This window comes from Sphaerodactylus townsendi, linkage group LG02 (genome assembly GCF_021028975.2).
Source record: "Sphaerodactylus townsendi isolate TG3544 linkage group LG02, MPM_Stown_v2.3, whole genome shotgun sequence".
NCBI lineage: Eukaryota > Metazoa > Chordata > Lepidosauria > Squamata > Sphaerodactylidae > Sphaerodactylus > Sphaerodactylus townsendi.
This window is the reverse complement of record NC_059426.1, coordinates 129,207,533-129,230,534: the sequence shown is the minus strand read 5'-3', so window position 1 is coordinate 129,230,534 and position 23,002 is coordinate 129,207,533. Positions and strand designations below refer to the sequence as shown.

Sequence of the window (23,002 nt, the reverse complement as noted above, 5' to 3'; positions counted from 1 at the left end):
GTTATGAGAGTTCTGTGGCCATATCACATTTTTTTGAGGAGTGGACATAGCTGTCAAAGCTAATTAAAGGCAGTATTTGCCACAGAGGGCATGTGGGTCTCCACCTGTAAGCCAGGTTCCAGAAGTATCCCCAAGCTATGAACATGTTTCTTCATGGACAGGCTGATACTTCAGTTCTCAGCAGCACTTCAGTGTTGTCTGGCTGAGCTTCAGTTTAGTGGCCCTCATCCATTCTATTACCCATCTTCAGGCACCTGTTCAGGACTTCCACAGATCCACCTGACTCAGCTATTAGGACAAACAGAATTGTATGTCACCTATATATTGGTGGCACCTTACTCCAAACCTCCTTTCATGTAGATGTTAAATAGCATGGGAGAAAAGATGGAACCTTGCTGGACACGATAGTATAAATCCCATGGGGCCAAGCAGCACTGCCTTCTGGAATCAGCCAGTCAAGTTAGAACAGAACTATCAAAGTATCCCTCACAGCAGGCTGTAGCTCAAAGGGCAAAATCTGTAGAAAATGGAGACATTATTAGAATTCTCATCCATCCAGTACTTTTTTAAAAATTTATTTTATTCGGGAGAGTCCTTCTCGAAGGCCTTTACAAATAAAATCATTAAAAATTATCAGTATAAAAACAAAGCAAGCCATTTAAAACATACATAAAACAAACCTGAAAGCAGAAGCAAAATGGGCTGGAGTGCTTACACTGCTTATATAATTTTTAAAAACTCCCCAGAACCTTTAACTGTCTTTCTTCAGCTGATAAATTTTCTTTCTCACACTCAACTTTCCTTTTACTCATTTATTTTTTTACTTTCTATTCTCTGGTTTACATTGTGAATCTCAGGCAGAAAGTTGTCAGCATTGCAGATATCTCAGTGCAGTTGTGCCTAGTCTGTGCAGCTGTTTGTAAACATTATATATCAATTCATTTTGTAAAGCATCTTTGTCACAAACTTTTTCACTCCATCTAATAAAAGCATTAAGTGTTGTTTGATACCTTGATTGAAATGGAGTAGTAATCATCATCAACTGGTGTAGAGATTTCTCTAGCTCCTTCACACAATACAAAATGTCTCTATTCCCTTTTCCCTTTTCAGGGATCCCTGAAGCCAATCAGGAATGTCAGTTTTCAGGATGAAGAGGAAATCGTTCGAATAAACCCTCGTGATATTTTAATACGCCGCTATGCAGACTATAGGCACCCTGACATGTGGAAAAATGACTTGGATAGGGATGATGCAGACTCCTCACTGCAGTGCCCTAAAACAGACCATAAAAAATCTGACTATTTGTACCCATCTGGGGATGGAACTAAGTCGAATTCACACAAAGACTCCAAAAGTTCTGTGGTACTTAAAACTCAACCTTCTTCTTTCAAGTTAAAAAAAACGAAAAGGAGGAAAGAGGATGGTGAACGTTCCCGCTGCATATACTGCCAGGAAAGGTTTAATCATGAAGAGAACAGCCGGGGCAAATGTCAGGATGCTCCAGATCCTATTAAGAGATGCATATACCAAGTTAGTTGCATGCTTTGTGCTGAGAGCATGCTTTATCACTGCATGTCGGACTCTGAAGGGGATTTCTCTGACCCTTGTTCATGTGACACGAGTGACGACAAGTTCTGCTTACGATGGCTCGCCCTGGTTGCTTTGTCATTCATTGCACCGTGTATGTGCTGCTATCTCCCCTTGAGAGCATGCCACCACTGTGGCGAGGTCTGTGGATGTTGTGGAGGAAAGCATAAAGCTGCAGGATGAACCGTTCTGAAGCCAAATTGGGCTGACCAGTCTTTATTTTCAGGGTATGTCTATCTCATGGAAACATGTGGCAAGCAGAAGGAAAAACCTACCTTGGATGAGGGTCTGCTGTCGAAGAAGCAGCGGGACTTGTTGCAACTTAAGAATGCTGGCCATGCCTAATGATTTGATTTTAAGTGCATGGTACAAGACGTGAACGAGATCTTGTGAAAGGAACACCTTTTTCTTTTGATTGGTAGCTGAAATAAGTATGAACTGCAGTCAGTACTAGAAGGAATCAGCGTCTGCAATGTGTACATTTTGTGGTTAGATGATTGAGGTGGGGCTTTTTGAAAGAATCTATTTGACAGAAAGTTCAACTAAACCTGCACTAGTGACAGCTGATTTAAAACTAAGGAAAGTTAACATGATGACTGCAAGAAACTAAAATTGATTTTAAGTGCAACTAAATTGCTTATAAATAGTTTTTGAAGCAACTTTATGTACAAATAACAAATGTTTATATTTAACTAAATATATGGTACGAATTTATTAAACTTTTTCCCCTTTTCAGTTGCAAAGCAGTTATGGGCTGTTTTTCCAGTCACATTCCGCAATAGTATTCCTCAATATTTAACTACTTGCTATTCAAGATGGGCAAATCAGTATTTTCAGTCCTGCTTCCCCTTCAATTATTTTTTTTATTGAGTTCCCTCTGTACATTCTGGTAATCAGAAAGCCTTTAAAATTGACTAATATAGTCTTGAGTGAACAATCTTTTGTTAAACACAGTTACAATTGTCTAATGCTGTTATGAGAACATAACGTGTGTGTCCGCGCGCATGCGCGCGCGTGCGTGTGTGTGTGTATACACATATGTAAAATGATGCTGTAATGGCAAAAGGATTTTCCCCCCTCTTAACCAGCAAATTTTCTTCTAGGGTTCTTCCCAGAATTGTTGTTGATGATAAATGTTTTGGGAAGAAAAAAAAATCACAGGGTAATTGTCATAAAGAGCATATTTACTATTCTGTTAAAGTTGTTGCCAGTTTTTTCTTCAAATTATGTAGGGAACAAAAGTGTTTCCATTAATGTTAGTCTTATGATGTTTTGCCTAGCAAAAAAAGTGCTGCAGGATGAACTGTAGCGCAGGAAGGGAAAATTGAGTGGATATCGTATGAATGAAAGGAGTTTTGCTTTGTTACTAAGTTGTTGTCGCATATTAATAATGATCGTTTAACTTAACAGTTGGCTATGTTTTGCCATCTTGGAGATTTCTTAAATGTCATCTATCATATGGTATAACAGCATAGCAGAACATACAGGTCTTTAATTAATAAAACTCTAAATCAGTTAAGCAGTGATTCATTCTAGAAGATAATGGACAGGGGGAGGAAGTAAGAAAATGTCCTTAATATGTATTCATTATTGAAACTATTATATAGTTAATCTCACACTACCTTTTCATTTCTATGCATTTTAGCAAAGTTGTGTGCATATAGGTTTTTTCCTTCTGAATATGTTTGCTCTTAGAATTTCACCTGTACTTCCTTTTCACAAACCCAGATCAAACACTGAACAGCTGTATATAACACTATCTTGTAAAATACTTTTTTAAAGAAAGCATTTATATTTATATGACAGCTTGAACTGACAAAATTGTGTACATAGATCATCTTGAAGTATTATTTCACATTGAAAAGAAGACGAATATATTGATAACTATAGAAGTTAAGAGCTTCTTTCTAGTTTTGTACTTTAAAAAAAACCCTGAGTGGATAATAACCTAAGTCAGTAATTATGACGCTTGTAGCAGCAGTCTTAAAAGCAGTTTCTTTTTACAGTTTATATATTTGAAAGCTGCTACCCCAGTTGATTTTCATGCTTCATATACTCAGCTAAACTTGGTTGCCTAGACAGACTGTTATCTTTTTTAAAAAAAATAGAGGGAAATAACCTGCATTTGTTGGTGGCATAAGAACCGTATCTTGTCAATGACAGTTATTAAATGTTATATTCTTAATTAAAATAAGTATGATATCAACAACCCCAGAAAAGAACTTGCTGGCTGTACAGATAAGTCCTGTAGAACTGTATTAAGTGTGTGTGTACCAATGTATGTCTGTGCGTGTGCGTGTGCGTATGTACTTTGGGAAGAGGCAAGTCTAATGATTTCCCACAAGCACTAATCAGTATAGTGCTGCTCCTGGTTCCTGTAGTATATTTCATATTAAATCTTATATGCTTTAATATTTTACTGAATATGTGCATTAATATTTTCAGTGTGCATTTTAACCACTTTGCTGCTAAATATTTACTATTGTTATATTCTTGGAAAAATGTTATTCCTGATTTTTTCAAACAAAACAGAAAATACAGATTAATGCATAATTTTAGGGGGGAAATTGCATTGGTTCAGTTATCTGATCACATGGGTTTTGTGACGTAGGCCAAGATTGCTAGTTTAAGCTCTGCTTTCAGGGGAATTTCTGAAATAATGGGCCAAGTAGATGATATTGCATCCTCCAGTCTGTCATAGGGATGTAGTCTCATTTTAGAGCTTGGCTTTTTAAATTTTTTACAAATCACAGCAGGAGACCAGTCCAGCTGAGGATTAGGATATGGAGGGTGAGGGACTGTCTCTTCCCTCACATGCCATTTCCCAGTTAAAAATCATCCTCTGAAATTGCACAACCACAGGGATACAGCTCTATCATCTAGTTTATCTTGTGTGGTCAAATCACATATCTGATAAGGTACATTCTGTTGATTAAAGCTGTTGTTTCAGCCAGTATTTCACTAGCAGTTGTTCTCCAAACACTACTCATGAGATTCTTTGTTTATAGAGATCCCAGATGCTGGGCCTAGGACATTCTATGTACAAAATATGGGCTCTACCATTGACCTGTTATCTCATCCCCAGAGCCAACCGCTGGATCTGCATTTCCCTCTCCACTGCTTCTAATTCCTGACATTGGGCAGAATTGTAGGCTTAATTTCATTGATTCCATTGGAGTTTCATGTGTGTATCTCTAAATGGGATTGTAGTGTTTGTCCACTACAATCTTTCATCTTCTCTTTTAGAAAGGAAGAAAAGTTCAGCATACCAAAATTTATTACTAGGCATGTAAATTCAGATTCCGTTCAAGGGATGGAGTAATGGGAGGCATGAAGATAGAGGATGTTCACTTTGCAGTCTGGTGAAAGCTGCTGTTATTTGTGGGGGGGGAGGAGTTGATGTGAGGTGAAACAGCTGTAACACTTGGGTACCACCTACTGGACAAACATGGTTTAGAAAGAATTACTTTTATCATGTAACTTAAGAATTAATTGCATTCTAAATTGTGCTTTGGTTTAATGCATAGCCAAAAAGTTTCTTTCTGGTATGAGGCTAAAAATATAGTTTCACAATGGAATCAATTGATATTTGTCCAGTTCTTTTGTCCAGATACCTTACCATCAATTGGAAAGTAGTTGAGTTGTGTTGGAAGTGCAAGACTATAACATGAAAAGTATTTAGAATTAGCTGCTAAAATGTGAACATTTTGGTTTAAAATCAGTATAATTAGTTAAAAAAATAGTTCCTACTTCTTATGTACTTCTTATGTGCATACTTCTTCCTACTTCTTATGTACTTTGCCATTTAAAAAACAGAACAGAAAGTGGCCATGTCTAATATTTGAAGTGGAACAAATTATCTGCCCCAGCAAGTTAGCTTTCTAAGACTTCTGCATTTTTCCCCCAACGTAAAATAAGCATGCAGTCATTTCATGCAAAAATATCTGGAACAATTGATCTCAAACTGTGTGGTGGGATTTCTTAGGTACCTGCAGTATGTATGAGAAGTTAAAAAGAAGGATGGGATTCTGAGGCAGATTTCCCCTTTTTCCTCTATCTTCCATTACCTGGGAGGACTGAATGTCCTTTACTTATCTGCACCCTCACTGCCACCCTCACTGCCACATCACAGCAAGGATTTGGGAGGGAGAGGTCCAGACACATCTGCTGTTCTGTCCTTAAAGTGGTTCCTTGTGCATGGATTTAAAAGGTTCAGACAGATCCTGTTGTATTTTTGGATCCTGCCGTATGTTTGGATAAATATGCCAGTACTACATACACATTCTTGTTGGATCAGGGAAAATACAGCCCATTTAAAAGTCCAAAAAGTCTGAGAAATCCTGTTCTAGAGCCAATATTCCATCAGCCAAGCTAAGGGTATATGCTTTGCACACTAGAATTTGACGTTCCTATTTTTCTTCCTACAATCTCTTCCTTGGGTAATATCTCCTTATGTACAGTAGAGGAAAATCTTAAACTCCTATGTAAAGAATGCACAGTTGTTTGCATTACGCTTTCAGTCTCCCAGGAGAATATAAAACTTTACATATGGACTATTCCAGTGGTACATATTCTCTTGTGGGAGAAAAATAAAGATGGTTCACTAGTCCAATTAGTACTATTAAGTTCAGCAGCGTAGTGGTTAAAACTTGCATATGTTTTTGGTGCACTGATTAAGTAGCATTCAATGGCATTTTTCTTCCCCTGAAAGCTTCTTAATTGCAATAGTTGTGGTTAGCTTTGAGAATTCAAAAACATATAGTGAAAAAACTTTGTATCGGATGCTGCAGTATAACCTGTACATAGGGTTTTTTCTCTTTTGTTTGTGAACACTGCCTCTTTTTCTTTCTTTTGCCTTGTGCCATTTGTTTTCTGCCCTATTGACCTCAAAAAGTGCCTCACTTGTATATTATTTCCATTGAAATCTTAAATGCTATATCTTTCTACTAAATGACATAGATTTTAGTTTAATTCCATGCCATAGATGTATTTCTTTTATGTATGAGAATATAGCTGGTTCCTTGAGTACATAATGTAAATATGCATACAAGTTTAACTGCTATACCCTTGTAAGTTGTCATACTGGATAATATCATAAAACAGTTTTAAGTTTCAATGTTTTCCTGCAATTACCTGATTAAAACTATCATGAAATTAAAATAGTCATATGTCATGGTGTTCTATATTTTTTCTCTCTTTTTTTGCAAATGTTATGTATAAGATGAGAAATATGTTCTGTAATTTCAGAACTCTGTAGAATTGTTTATTTAAAAGGATATATATTCCACCAAAACTGGTTACATCAGCATGGTTACAAAATTTTTATATATTTAAATAGCAAGAGAACAATAATAAACACATAAAGCAAAAAGCCACCCATCAACAGAAATGGGGGAGGAAAGCATTCCACTTTGAAGTTCAGACTTTTCAAAATTCTGTTGATCCCCAAATCTTAGCTGGAATAAAATTGTTTTGACTTAGGCTGCTAACGGGGAAGGGGTATAACCAGTGGTGGGATTGAGCTGGTTTGTAGCTAATTTTTTGTGTAATTCAGTGAACCAGCTGAATGAATCCCAGCACCCCAGGGGAGGGGGAGCGAGGAGGCTTTCAGAGCCCCGGAGCAGCCGGCTGTTCCAAGGTGCTAAAAGCCCCATCCTTCCCTTTCCCAGGGAGGGGGAGCGAGGTGGTCTTCAGAGTTCCGGAGCAACTAGCTCAGGGGTAGGGAACCTGTGGCTCTCCAGATGTTCAGGAACTACAATTCCCATCAGCCTCTGTCAGCATGGCCAATTGGCCATGCTGGTAAGGGCTGTTGGGAATTGTAGTTCCTGAACATCTGGAGAGCCGCAGGTTCCCTACCCCTGAACTAGCTGCTCTGAGGCACTAAAAGCCCTGTCCTTCCCTCTCCCAGGCCAATTGGCCATGCTGGTAAGGGCTGTTGGGAATTGTAGTTCCTGAACATCTGGAGAGCCGCAGGTTCCCTACCCCTGAACTAGCTGCTCTGAGGCACTAAAAGCCCTGTCCTTCCCTCTCCCAGGGGAGGGGAAGCGAGGGGGCTTATAGAGTCCTGGAACAGCCAGGCACGAGCAGGCCTCCCCTGAAGGCCACGCTGCTGGCCTAGAAGCGCAAAGTTATGGACTCCCAAAGGGAGTGCCCCCATCCCCTATTGTTTCCAATGGGAGCTAATAGGAGATGGGGGCTACACCTTTCAGGTATAACTTTGGACCCCCTGAATCAAACTTCACCAAATCTGGGTGGCATCATCAGTAGGGGCTCATGAAAATACTCTGAAATTTTGGTGCTGCTATCTTAATAATTGCACACCTGACAGCAAGCAACCCTTAAATTTCCCCAGATTCTCCTTTTAAATCCACCCCCTTCCTGCCAATGCTTGTTCTATTTATTTCTTTTATTCTCTCAATGCCTAATAAAGATGATGATCATTATTATTATTATTATTATTATTATTATTATTATTATTATTATTATTATTAAACCCACCCCCTTCGGCATGGATTTAAAGGGAGAATCTGAGGTCCCCAGTTTAAACATTGAAAGTGATGCTGTTTCAGGGTGGGGGAGAATCCACCCCAAAATAGCATCACTTTCAATGTTGTTTAAACTGAGGACCCCAGATTCTCCCTTTAAGGTGGATTTAAAAGGAGTATCTAGGTTCCCTAGCTTAAACACTATTGAAAATGATACTGTTTGGGGCTGGATTCCAGCATCACTTGTTTAAACTAGGGAGCCCAGATTCTTCTTTTAAATCCACCTTAAAGGGAGAATCTGGAGTCCCCAGTTTAAATAACATTGAAAGTGATGCTGTCTTCCCCAATTTGGGGGGGGGGGGATTGGATACAACACCATAAAATGTTTTCATCGCAGTAATAAAACATTTTGAAAGCATTTTGAAAATGTTTTTTAAAAATATTTCTGCTGTGTGGCATGGCCCATTGCTGTGTTCAGATTTGTGAGTTGGGGCATGTTCTATAATGTGATGGTGACTTTGAAACGACCTGGTGGAAAAAATAATGGTTTGGTCACAGTGGGGGAGGGTGGCCGCCCATTTGGGGGGGGCATCAAACTCAGTTTTTGCCCAGGGCTCCAGTTTGCCTAGGTACGCCACTGCGCAGCAGCCAGGTAAATGGGCAGCGTAAGGGGGTGAAGCGGTGGTTAAATAATTTGATTCCCACCACTGGGTATAACCTCTGAAAAACCTCACTGAAAACTTTGTAGAGCCAGATTTATTGTGGTAGCCTTGCCTATATTTGTGGGGTATACGCTCCTGATTTTGGATAAAAGAAGCAATATTAATTTGGCTTGAATCCACCAGTAATTTTGCAGATGGAAGGGAATTTTGCTTGTAGGTCACAACTACTTCATCTTCCCACTTCTACTGAAGCTAAAGGAGGAGTTAGTTCACCACCACTCTTTGCCATCCATACAAATCTTCAGTCATAGCCGAGCTATTCAGATCCCACTTCTCCATCTTCTAGCAAGGGGTTCTAGGTTGCTTATTCCACTAAGACAGGGGTAGGGAACCTGCGGCTCTCCAGATGTTCAGGAACTACAATTCCCATCAGCCTCTGTCAGCATGGCCAATTGGCCATGCTGGTAGGGGCTGATGGGAATTGTAGTTCCTGAACATCTGGAGAGCTGCAGGTTCCCTACCCCTGCACTAAGATAACACCACAAATCTACCATCAGTGCCCAGGGCTGTTGCAACTGACATCCTGTCAGCCTTCTATAACACCAAGGCATAGAAACCACTGACTCAGATTTTTCCTGCCTTTTCACTTCAGGGTCTGAGGTGCTTCTAATAATGATAGCATGAAGTAGAAAGCACTTTCCCTCAGTCCTGTTACCACACACCAGAAGGTGAAAGGATGCCTATTGACTTTTATTTTCCTTTTTCCCTCCCAGTCACCCCTCTCACTTGGCACACTAAAATATACTGAGGCAGGAATGAACTTAAACAAGAACTCAGATTTATTTATCAGTCAAAGAAGATGGTGAAAGAAAGGATTAAACATGAAGATGGATGGTTGAAGCAAACAAGGCAGGAGGCACTTGTTATTTACACTAATGACACAAGAGAGCTTGGTACAGAGACATACACATTTTGGTTTTCTTTAGCACACCACTTAAGATGACAGTTTCGGAGTTTATTCATAAGATTGTACAGTTCCTTTGCTTAGATGTTCTGACTTCTGGCTATTCACTTACAGAGTCCTAACATAAGCTAGGTACATTCACTCAGTGCCACACACAAAACAAAACATTAATTCTTTACTGAGGAAAACAAAACAAATCCCTACACCCCAGACAAACTGTTATATTGGAACTTTCCTCTCGCTAGAAGTCCTTATTCTGGTTTATTAAGCCTTCATTTGACCCTTCAATAAACCCTGCCAATATACAGTGAGTGCATGATTGCTCAAACTCAGCACTCAGGCTGATATCCAGTAGAATATATCACTCTCTTGGCTGTTCATTTCCCTCAGAGTTTAGGGGTTTTTTCCCACAGGTAAGATAAACAGGTCTTAACGCTACCAAAAAGCCATTCACAAAGAACTCCTAGTTCTTGTACTCCCCAAGATTTTTCTCTAACTAAAATCTTAACAGTTCCACTGACAAAGGCAGCAAACCTCATCCCCCTTTCTCTGCATCATACATGCCCAATCAGACTGCAGGAGGCCACAGCCAAACAGGTGGTTCCACTGTTCCCAAGCTTTCCTTGCTCCACTTTCAAAGTAAACAGTAATTTTGCTTTAACAAAATTGCATTTTAAAATCAGCTTTTCCTTGCAATTGGTCATAGTTGTGGTAGCCAAAACTAGCATGAGTGGGAATCCAGCTGCCAAGGAACTAGTTAGTTGATTTTCAATTGTGGATTCAGAATTCATGTGTCTCTGGTTCTCCTTTTTGTCACTAGGGGAATAACTCCAGAAGCATAGTGATCTCATCGGAGAATATCAAAAGAAGAAGAAGAGTTTGGATTTATGCCTCTTTCTCAACTGTAAGGAGTCTCAACCCAGCTTCCAAATTCTTTATCTTTCCACCTACTTGTGAAATAGGTGTGGTTAAGAGAGTTCTTAGAAAACTCTGGCTCATTCCGCACACGCAGAATAATGCACTTTCAAGCTGCTTTCAGGGCTCTTCGAAGCTGTGTGGAATGGCAAAAACAGTTGTGAAAGCAGCTTGAAAGTGCATTATTTTGCGTGTGCAGAATGAGCCTCTGACTAACCTAAACCAGGGATGTAGGTATAGATTTTTTATGGGGGGGTTGAGGGCGGGGTCACGCCTCCACCCACCCATGGGGGCATGGCCATGCCTCCCCAAGCCCCGTCCCAGCCTCAGTACTTATTTTTTATTTATATTTTACATTTCTACCCCGCCAATTTCCCAAGGGACTCAAGGCGGCTTACATACTTATAAAAATACAATAATATAAAACATTACAAAAATGTAAACATTTGGAGGAGCTTAGTAAGAAGAGAAGGGAGCGTTCTAACACATTTGGGAAATCCAATCTTCTTCCCAGAGCTCTCCATTATCCTTACAACAGTCCTCCAAGGTAGCAGAGTCTGAGAACATGTGACTGGGCCGATGTCATCCAGTTAGCTTCTGCAGCAGACTGGGGATTCGAACTCGGGGCTCCCAAATCTCAGCACAATACTCTACCCACCACACCCCGCTGCCCAGTCAGAGACAGGCCGAGAGGCTCCTGGGAGGCCCAGCAGAGCAGCTCTCCGAGGCCAGGGACGGCAGACTTCCCTGCCCTGCCCCCCCGACCGGCTGGGCTTCCAGCCAGCAGTCCCTTCTGTCCTCTCCTCCGGGCAGATGTGTAGCTAAGGAAAATGGAGCCCGGTGCAAAATCTGAGTTTTGCGACACACGCACGCACGCACACACACACACACACACACCCCGCATGGACGGCTGCTGTGATGCTGGAATCCTCTCCCAAACAGCATCACTTTCGGTGGTGTTTCAACTAGGTAGCCCAGATTCTCCTTTTAAATCCACCTTAAAGGGAGAAACTGGGGTCCCCAGTTAAAACAACATTGAAAGTGATGCATTTTCTCCAGATTTATATTTCTCTCTGTGTTATTGAGGAAAACAAGCGAAAAGTAGGAAATATAAAATAAGTGATTCTGCATGAGATGTTGGTTTTTACTCACATTAGTACAGCTGGTTGCAAGTCAGAACTGTCCTCCTATACAGAGTTCTTCCGACGTTTTCCTTGTTCAGTTTAAGTATCAAAGAGACAAGAGAGGTTAAGTAAGCTAAGCTTCCTGTGCTGCAGACTTGGTTCATTTAGCATGGAATTTGCCGTATCTCAATGGAATCTCCATATCATAGACAGTGTAACACTTTAAGTTCCACATTACTGGAATAAACAGTGGATGGTTGTTGCTTTCCTGTCTGCCTTACAAGCTTTCAGAGACAATTTGCTGCTGTTGGGAACAGAACACTGAACTAGATTAATCTTGGCCTGATCTAGTAGTGCAATCATGTTTCTGCTAATGTGTCATCTACATCTGTATGGTCTGTTTTCAGCCTCTGGCTGCCATGTGCATTGTTACAAAGAAGAGAAGTGTTGCTGCACATTGTATTAATCACCAGCATTTCTGATGGAGGCCTCTCTGAAAAACTTTACTCCCATAGCCCATTTCTTAGAGGAAGGAGATAACATTGTTCATTTCTCCCTGAACATGTAAGTTCAATTTCTTCACTGAACATTTCTTAACCAAATCATTATATTTCCATTTAATTTATAGCCACATTCTTCATCAGTCCCCATTCTAATTACTCATATGAATACAATGGCCAGCAGCAAAGAAAACCAAAACATTTACCACTGTAAATTGCATCCTTAATGTCCTTACCCATTCTGTCCAATCAGAAAAAAATGCACACATTCAACAAGAGGAACTGAGGTGCAAATGTATAAGATTCTAAATAATGACAGGGAATTAAGTAATTGTCATTGTTAAAATCGGAGCTTTGTGGGAGGGGGGAGATTTAAAAGAAGAACGGGAATGAGAGGGGTTTTTTTCTTCTGTGTATGAGTCATAGTATAAAAATAGGAACTGGGAAAGGGAATATGAGAAGTACAGGGCAAGAGCATTTGAAAAGATGTGTTTGAACTAAAGAGGTGTTACCGCAGACACTGAAACCGGACTTTGTCAGCAGTCGAGTTTTCAGCTTTCTGTTAATCCTTAAACGAATAAAAGCATATACCAGCAAACAGATTTTAGCATATGCCATTTCAGAAGCACAACTGAACTGAATGAATGAAAATGGCAAATTTAAACAATCCCCTTCCCCACCCACAAAGATCAAAAGCTACAGATTGAAATGTAACTGGAAAGGGATTAAGGGCACAAGTGAAACTAGAAATGCTCAACCACCAGGGCATAGACCTGCACAAACACGATATATGTGCTGGAAACTTGATTTCCTAATTTCCAAAAATACAGTAAAAAAAGAAAGAAGCCAGAACTTGTGGCTAAAATTGGCTGGTCAGCTTTCCCAAAAGGAACTGATTGATGTGTAACTTAAATTGCATTCTACAGTTCTTTTTTCACGTTGCCCTTGGCAATCTCTTCCTATCTTGATTTAAAACTTTGCTAACTAGGTAGGGTTATATCCTTCTAAATCTATTGACTCAATTTGGGATTGCAGTCTTGGACACTGAACTATGCTCTGGTTTAAATATAACAAGCTTTCAAGCCATCTCTTCTTCCAAAGCAGCATCTGGCAGAGTGAAGTGCATCCCAAAGGGCTGTTCAGTCTACTACAGCAAACCATATTCTCTGTCTAAATGGCTGAGAAGGGATGTGAAGGCAGCTGAAGTATCATCAAACTTTGTGCCCTAGGTCTGAATGGAAATGCCACAGCATGCTAACAGCACCAATAAGAAAGCACATTACTGACTTAAATAGAAGCAAATAGTAACTAATGCTCCTTCAAATGCTTCCAGCTGGAAGTATGTAAGGATACAATCTTTTGGAGTAAGCCCTATTAAAAATGCACAGGATTGGTCTGAAAAGATGCAAAGTAAAAGGCATGTCTCAGCAATAAATGGGGGATGTCAATGCTTTGTTGATGGTAGACAGTACTGGATGTAAAGAAGATGAGTTTTGGCCTTGAATTAAGAGGATGTAGTTCTAGGCAAGAACTATAGCTAACATTTCTGGGAGAATATCAGTATGTTTTCATATGAAAAGTGGAATATTAAAACTTATGGAGGAAAATGTATCAAAAGTGTCATTGACAGAGATAGTCACAGGACTGTCCAGTGTTTTGTTTTACCAGTGAAAGTCTCAGGTTCATTTCTCAACAATGGCCTGGTTCAGTGGATGGCCCTCGAAAAACTTTTTGCACAAGCTTTCCTGTCCTTCACTGTCTTCTGGGAATGAATGCAGCAAAGATTGTAAAGTGCATACTGAAAAAAGGCTTCAAAATTAATGGTGTCTTGTCTCATGTTAACAATAAAATGCAGAGCTCTTGGTAAGTTCATGCTTTAAAATATGTTTTAAGCTTTGATCGGCTGAGCTTTGAAAAAGAGCCGTGAGTATGCTTCTCTTTCACTAGCATTTTGTGCATGCTTTTTGTTTGTTTTTAAAGAGGGGAGGTATTGATCTCTACCCGTGTACTTTTAGCTTTTCAGATCAATTAACTGCATTAGCAGAAGGTTTTGCCCTGCGGGTACTGGGAAACATATGAGAGTGCAAAATGTTGAGATTACAGTTCCTGCGCCAGCTGCAGAAATGTCCTGCCCAAGGCTATGAGGTGAGATGACTCATCTGCTGTGCTGTCCAGTCTTCCTATTCCACAATGATTCCACAGCCATGTGTTGTCAATTATTCCAAGACTTTGTTCTTAAACCAGCAAGCTTTATTCTTTTTCTCTCCCTTTCTCATAGGGACTGGCTATTTTAGTGAAACTCCAGGCCTGCAAATGAAACATACCTGTTGCCTTGAAACTGGCAATCTATGCCAGCAGTGGGATTGAATGACAAGCTCTACAGAAGTGATCTCAGCATTAATCCCAGTTGGGATTTTCAGACATTACGCTTGCACATATAGAGTAAATGTAGTACATGTGACGATCCATTTTGTCTGAAAGACAAAATAATATACAAAATAATTCAATTAAAACTACAAACTATTATGTCCATTACTGAAAATAGGATTGTAGATGGGTCATTTTTTCCACATCAAGTCACAGCTGACTTATGAGGCCCTGTAGGTTTTCAAGGTAAGAGATCTTGAGAAGCAGTTTGCCACTGCCTGTTTCCACGTCATGCTCCTGGTATCCCATGCAAATATTAGCCAAGGTCAGAGCTAAGAGTGTGTGACTGGCCCAATATCACCCAGCAAGTTTCCATGGCTCAAGTGAGAATCTGAACCTGACTTTCCCAGTTCCTAATCCAACACCTTAACATCACACTAGCTCTCTGGCTACTCCTCCTGATCTCCTTTTGTTCTGTCTGCCTCTCCGGCAGCCAATTTAACCAAGCACAACTGAAACAGGTTCCTAAATATTACAAACATCAAGTACTATGGAAACTCCTCCCCTCAACTTTTGCTCCTCCTTCCTTCCCAGATACATTAACATGTACAAATGATACAGGTTTAGGCCTTTCCTTAACCATGGCTAAGGTTGCCACCTCCAGGTGGTGGCTGGAGATCCCCTAGGATTATAAGTGATCACCAGGTGATATCAATTCACCTGGAGAAAATTGGCATTTTGGAAGGGGGACTGTTTGGCATTATATCCATTAAAGTCTCTTCCCTCCCCAAACCCTCCTTCCTTAGCCTTCACATCTAAAATCTTCAGCAATTTCTCAACCCAGATCCAGCAATGCTAACCATGGCAGCTGAAATGTAACACAAGATTCAGTAAGATGTCTGGATCTACACAGTGTACATGAGTCACTATTCACTGAAATAACTAAACTGGAGGCCAAGTTGATGTATTACTGAGAATATGAGTAAGCAACAGAACTACAAAAGGCAGTTTGTGGAAGTAGTTTGCTGCCTCATGGCAATAAAATGCAGATCAATGTAATCTATCATACCCATTCGGTTAACGATAGGGCCTGGATTTCTCCCAGAAAAGATGAGAGGAGGAGTTTCCATAGTACTTGGTATTTGTAATATTCAGGAACCTGTTTCACTTGTGCTTGGTTAAACTGGCTGATGGAGACACAGACAGAATTATGACTGACTTCCAGACTACAGAGATCAGCATCTTTGGAGGAAATGGCAGCTCAGAAGATGGCCTCTAGGGCATCCCAGCCCCCCTCAGTCCCCCCCCCCTCCACTTCTTAAACTTGTCTATTCCCAGGAACTTCCCCACAACTTCCAGAAATCTTTCAAAACAAAGCTGGCAACCCTACAATACAGGAATGTCACTAAATTGTTTCTATTGAAACCTTGAATTGCGTGTTCGTGTATGTGTAACCTCAGTTATAAAGTGATTTTTTTAAAAAAAGAAGAAATTCAACACAGCCTGAATTTTGCACAGTCTTTTATTAGAAACCAGACAGATCAGCCGCTTGCATTCTTTACCCACTCATGTTCAACAGCTTGCCAAAAAAGGTGACTTGAATGGGGAGGGGGCAGGGATGTCTCTCCTACAAACATGTCTGTAAAGCTACCCCTCCCCCAGTTCCGAAATGCTGGCAGAGCTTACTCAGTAGCGAACATTTAGCTTGTGTTTAGAGATACTGCTCTTTTTATTAACACCACATATGACAAGCCTAAGTGCTAGAATTCAAAACGATCTCCAGACCTCAACCCCTGGGGAATCCTTGGACAATGATTCCCTGCACATTTCCAGTAGAGATGCTTGAAGGCAATATTGTGATGGTTTTACTAGAATATTATGTTTTCCAGCCAGAGCATCACTCTGACAGGGGTGAATCCTATATCTGAAGACTTGTGGAAATGTAACCTCAGCTTGTGGGTTCTGTGGGGCAGTACTTGGAATGAGTTGCAACAACAATTTTTAAACAACAAAATGGTTTACTTTTCTTTACAATTAACACTTTTAATACATCAACATTTAACGTTACAATTCAAGGTCCTGTTCAGGTTGCATTTCAAGTCCTTCTATTTACAGTCTACTGATATTGCCAAGTCCAAATTCTTATTTGCAAGTTGGCTGGCTCCTGAAGACTCCAAGGGCTTGATGAACAGGTTGCAACATGATGAAGGTCTCCCAGGAGAACTCTCAAACCCATTACAAACTACAAAAGCAAAACCCTGAAACAATAAACTCCAACATTTACAACACAGCAAAACAACAACTACCTTCCCAGTAGTTCCCAACAATATTGAAATTACCTTAACAAGGTGTTAAGGGCTTATAGAAATCAAGGTCCAAGTCTGGTAGCCTTGTTCTTCTGCAAAAGAGCTCTTTCAGCCTCTCTGCTGCTCCGAGTCTCCACCCCTTACTGGGTCAACCCATTCTGGGCCAACCCATTCTGGGCATGGGGGTTACAGAAACACGGTGTACTTTTCTGCAAAATATGCAGTTTAAAAAACAAAAATTCTCTGAGGCATTTACTAAGAATTCCAGAAAGATAACTATATTAGTCTGCTCCAGAAAAGCTAAACAGAAATCCTGCAGTAGAGTAACAACATTTATTCTATCATTAGCAGTAAAGCCCGCTGTAGGGTGAGAAATACAGCTGGCTTAGATAGGGCGAGGGGTGAGGGCAGTTAGGGTCCGATAGGGCTTGCTGGGGCTGGGGGGGGGGAGGACAGGCGGGCTTTTGGAGCCCCCGAACCGCAGCGGCAAGGCACCACTGCCCCGTGCCAAAGGCAGGAGAGGGCGGGAGTGCTTGCTGGGGGTGGGATGGGAGGGCGAGGAGTTTTTTAAAGTCCTTTTGTGAGTCCTGCTCCCTTATTCGTGGAGAGTTCATCGTCGGACATTCCATCCCTTAGCGTTTTATTATTGGTAAGATAAACTGCCATGAGTCAGAGCTCACTTCATCAGGTATATGAAGTGTACATCCATAGGAGTTATTTATACAGAAAATTATAAGCAATGGGAGGCTGTGAGTGAGAAGATGATACGAAGAGAGGACAGTCTGAAGAACTCATTTTATTTTAGCCTCTCCTTGCAATATCTCTGTGTTCCTATCTTTTGCATGTAGCTTTGTGTAAAAATAACATCATGCATCTGATGAAATGACCATTTAAAAATATGTATGCTATTTATTCAGTTGCAATATGTGTGTGCGTGTGTGTGTTGTGTGTGTATATCCTTCAAGGTGCTGTGTGAGTCTTGTTAACTCCAAAGCAAGTAGTTGATGAACAAATTTATTCTGGGTGCCATTTTCAGGGATACTGGCATGCTAATTACATGCTGAAATCTCTAGACTGAAAAATTATCCCCAAAGGCTTTTTTTTTTCATTATGGTTTGGGCTAAGACAATTAGTGCTAAATGCCAGTAAAGGCTATATAAATTCCATAAACTAACCAAAATAGAAAAATAAATCCAAACAAAATTGATTATCTGAAATCATCCCATTGTAGCCTCCATTTATATAAACATTGTTGAGGTAAACTGGAGCTCAATATTTTGGAAGTCTCCCATTAAATTTGTAAGAATTGAGACAGCACTACCCATTTGAGGTGTAGAAATATAAATGTACGCTGTGATATTATCCATGCTCAGAATGGCTAACCCTGTGGGTTACCATTGCCAGTGCCTACGTGTAGCTATTTGTAGAGTGCCAGTAAAATATGCACTGTATTTATACAGCAAGTAGGTTGGTATGTAATTTGGGGATGGGTGGAGGTAAAACCATAGTTGAGCCTTGTTCCAGTTGACAATAATTTCCTTTTAAAATTTGAACACCCAAGACAGCGTCTTTGAAAAACACCCAAAACAGCCTCTGTGAAATTAAATAAATAATCTTGGTGTGATATTTGCTGTGATAATACAGCCATAAACAACTATCCAAGTATCCAGAACAAATCTGATGTCCTTTTTTTAATTTAAGCACCCATTCATGATTATGCAGTCCTAGTCTGTTGTTTTTTTCTCAGTCCTTATGGACATTATTTTTGTCTTTCAGTTTTGAGCTTCTACGGGGGCTGGGGAAGGGTATGCGCCCTTCCCTCCCTCCTAGCCATTTGTATAGCCTCCATGTATGCATCCTTTACTATATGTGATATAATATACTGGCTTCTTTGATGTTTCTCCTAGTTCTTACAGTCCAGAAACTGCAAATTGAGGACAGTGCCGTAGGAAGGAAAAATGGCGGCTTCGCCTACCTTTTTAAAGCTAAAAAAGCGAGCAGGCTGCTTTCATGGGGGCTGCTGCAGGCTGTGGAGGCTGCTGTGGGCGGCAGAGGCGGCCTGAGGGGTGGGGAGGGGTGTGGGGGAGCGATTTTCCACCCTGCCCCCCCCCCGAGCCTGCGCCTGGGATGTTTGTCCCCCGCCCCATCACATGATAGCTCAGCCTATGATTAATGACTATGTCTTAAGCATCCCCCCCCCAAAAAAAATATTATTTATACAATTCAACAATTGAGTCAGGAAAGTTTCACTGAAAAAGAAATCATGGGTAAATCACCTTGTTTCTTCTGTTTTCTAGAAAGCAGCAATGAGACCAAATGCTGAAATGCACCGATGTCCAAACAGGGTTCTGCCATGGCCTTGTAGCTACACCCAGTGGTGTATCTAGGCAAACTGGAGTTTGGCGACCCCCCCCCCCCATGGGCAGCCACCCTCCCCCACCGTGACCAAACAATGATTTTTTACACCAGGTCATTTCAAAGTCACCATCACATTATAGAACGTGCCCCAACTCACAAATCTCAACACAGCAATGGGCCATGCCACACAGCAGAAATATTTTTTTGAAAACATTTTCAAAATGCTTTCAAAATGTTTTATTACTGCTATGAAAACATTTTATGGTGTTGTATCCAGTTCCCCCTATTGGGGGAAACAGCATCACTTTCAATGTTATTTAAACTGGGAAGTCCAGATTATCCCTTTAAGGTGGATTAAAAAAGAGAATCTGGGCTCCCTAGTTTAAACAAGTGATGCTGGAATCCACCCCCCCAAACAGCATCATTTTCAATGGTGTTTAAATTAGGGAGCCCAGATTCTCCTTTTAAATCCACCTTAAAGGGAGAATCTGTGGTTCTCAGTTTAAACAACATTGAAAGTGATGCTATTTTGGGGTGAATTCTCCCCCACCCTGAAACAGCATCACTTTCAGTGTATAGACTGGGGACATCAGATTCTCCCTTTAAATCCATGCCGAACCGGGGGGGGGGTTAAAAGAGAAATTTGGGGTACCTGCTGTCAGGGCTGCAATTGTTAAGTTAGCAGCACCAAACTTTCAGGGTATCTTTAGGAGACTCTCCTAATGGTACCACCCAGGTTTGGTGAAGTTTGGTTCAGGGGGTCCAAAGTTATGGACCCTCAAAGGTGCAGCCCCATCTTCTATTAGCTCCCATTGGAAACAATGGGTGATGGGGCATCCTCTTTGGGAGTCCATAGATTTGGACCCCCTGGACCAAACTTCACAAAACCTGGGTGGTATCAGTAAGAGACTCTCTAGATGATTCCTCTTAGATTTGGTGAAGTTTGGTTCTGGGGGTCCAAAGTTATGGACCCTCAAAGGTGTAGCCCCCATCTCCTATTAGCTCCCATTGGAAACAATGGGGAATTGGGCACCCCCTTTGGGCGTCCATAACTTTGGACTCCCTGAACCAAACCCCACCAAACCTGGGTGATAGCATCAGGAGAGTCTCCCGAAACATTGAAATTTTGGCGCTGCTAGCCTAAAAACTGCGCCCCCTGCAGGCCAAAAACCCACTAAAATACCAAAAAACACAAACAAACCCTGGATTTTTGGTGCCCGCCACAAGGGGGCGCCCTGGGCAACTGCCCACTTTGCCCAATGGGCATTACGCCTCTGATGACAATTTCATCTTCTGGCTGCAGTTCCTACCTAGTACAATATTGGATACCCCTTAATCAGTCCTCTGCCTTTGAAGTGTGACTTCTCTAAAGCTCCAGTGCATGCATGGAAGATCTTTGCGTATTATTTTGTATCCAGCAATCATGCTGCTGCTTCCTTTTCTCTGTGTTGAACACTCCTATAGAAATGTGTGTGAGGAAGTAATAGATGTTTTGTGTGAAACCTGAAAAGCACCATGCTCTTTGATGGTGCTGCATAAATATATTTCAGAAAAGATGATCAAGCAGAGCAAAGTGCCCATTAGGTAATCTATTTTCTCTCTTTTAAGAAGAATGATCTACATTCTTTGTTAGGGGTGGAAAGGGGCCAGCAAAAAGGAGGGGGAGGGAAATGTCCTGCCTTTAACAGAGGCTTTTTATTGCCATCAGGTTGCAGCTGACTTATAGCAACCCAGTAGGATTTCCAAACCAAAGACATTCAGAGGTGTTTTGCCATTGCCTGCCTCTGCATAGCAACCCTAGATTTCCTTAGTTGTTTCCTATCCAAATACTGACCAGGGCCAGCACAGTTTAGCTTGCTAGATCTGACACGATGAGACTAGCCTGGGCTATCCAGGTCAGAGCAATTAGTGGTATATTTTTTGTGTGCTGTTAAAAGGTTTCAACAGCCCGTTTCTGCACACTAAGATATAATTCCCCCCCCCCTCCAGGTTATTGGCAACCCTAAGGGATAGTGATAAACCACAAGTCTGCCTTCTGTTCTGTAAGTGTTTAATGCAGATGCAGACTTAAAAGTTTATTTTCACTGTCTGGATAACTGTTCAAATCTTAAGAAAATTCAGATGTGTTTTCATTGAAATATACAAGTGTGTTTTCATGAATGAGAGAAAAATATGACTGATGTTAATGTAACAGTGCAGTGGCCACCTGAGGGCACTCTTACAGCTATAGATTATCCGTGTCTGCTACAGCAGCTTCTGTGGTCTGCAAGTGCCAAAAACTATATATCTGAAATCATTCAAGTTAACAAGTGTGAGCTGCAACTTGCCACCTTTCATCACTATTAAATATGTGAAAATTCTTCTTCCTGAAGAGCTAAAATGAGAATTTTGACATTTCAGTTGCAATCCTATGCTCTGTTATCTGGAAACAAGGCTCACTTAAAATACCAGAACTTACTTCTGAGTAGGCATGCAAAGGACTGTGTGGTTGGACTGGTAGGTTCTAAAGTTCTCAGCTGCAGAACAGGTATTTAAATCCTTTGCATCAGCTGTGATACATATGAAATATTTCAATGCATCTGAGCATTGTGAGCTCTGATTCATGAACACTTATGTTAAGATACATGTTGTTAAGGTGCCACTAGGTTCCGGTTTTCATTACTTGAAAGTGTGCATCCCTCAGCAATAAGCAGTTGCACATCAGCCATCCACATTTGTCTTGGCAGATAGGATTTTCTGTAGGGACAGAGAGAATACAGAGACCATTTCCACGAGCAGCAGTCATTCAAAACCTGAATTCACTTTTAGTATTTCTGTATGAATGGAACTACATTATCTGATGGATTTATGTGGTTCATGGTTCTCGACATTATTAGTAGAATCCTGATCACTTAGAATTAGCAATCTGCAGCAATATGTATGATTCAAGCTTTAAATGTTGCACCTGTCTTAGGCAATGTCAAGAATTGTCTCCCCATTGTGATTTCTATCCTTTCCCCCAGTAAACAACACTTACAGCCTGAAGTGGCATTGGGTTAGCCAATGACACATGGTGAATAACAGGGAAACAATTTTAATTATTTCTTTTAAACTGTCGCTGTCCACTTTGCCCCCATAGTGTTTCTGGTGGTCTACTGAGCACAAAACAGTGCAGTGGGGAAAAGTGAAACTGGCTTTCATCCAGTCTGACTCGGTCTGTGCTGCCTAGGATCCAAGTCTCTGCTTCCAGTATTTTCATGTCTAAAAGGGCACCTGGAGAAAGGACTCTCAACTGATGGACAGTCCTTTAGACATCTGGATGTCAAACCTATTAGGGCTTTAAAGATCAATTCCAGCCCTATGCATTTGTGCCTTGAAATAAAGAGGGAGTCAGTGCAGATCACTGAGTGTGTCTGTTATGTGCCATCAAGTTGCTTCAGGCCTATAGTGACTCTATGGATTAATGACCTCCCATATGTCCTATCATTAACAGCTTTGCTCAGGTACTCAGGTCACTGAGTACAGGAGAAATATGCTCTCTGTCATGAGCCCCGCATTATTTTAGATCAGTTGAAGTTGGCAAGACAGTCCTACATACGACCCGTTGAGGTAGTCTATATTAGTTTCCTGTTGCCTTGGAAATCTGGCAGTCCTACACACACATCCTTTTATTTCCATTCGTGTAACAATCCAGCGGAAAGAAGCTCTTCTCTTGTGACTGATGGCCTTTTGATTCTTCCCAACATACCCCAAGT

General features: G+C 40.9%; 1 protein-coding gene across 1 annotated transcript in view; it reads left to right on the top strand.

Annotated features, from left to right (window-relative positions):
* The window catches only part of SPRED1 (sprouty related EVH1 domain containing 1), a 96,253-nt gene extending 89,506 nt beyond the window's left edge, over positions 1-6,747 (top strand). The window contains exon 6 of the mRNA XM_048484364.1: positions 1,111-6,747. Coding sequence (XP_048340321.1) covers positions 1,111-1,770 — 660 coding nt within the window. The 3' untranslated portion in view covers positions 1,771-6,747. The remainder of the gene's footprint in view (positions 1-1,110) is intronic.
* The last annotated feature ends 16,255 nt before the right edge of the window (positions 6,748-23,002 follow it).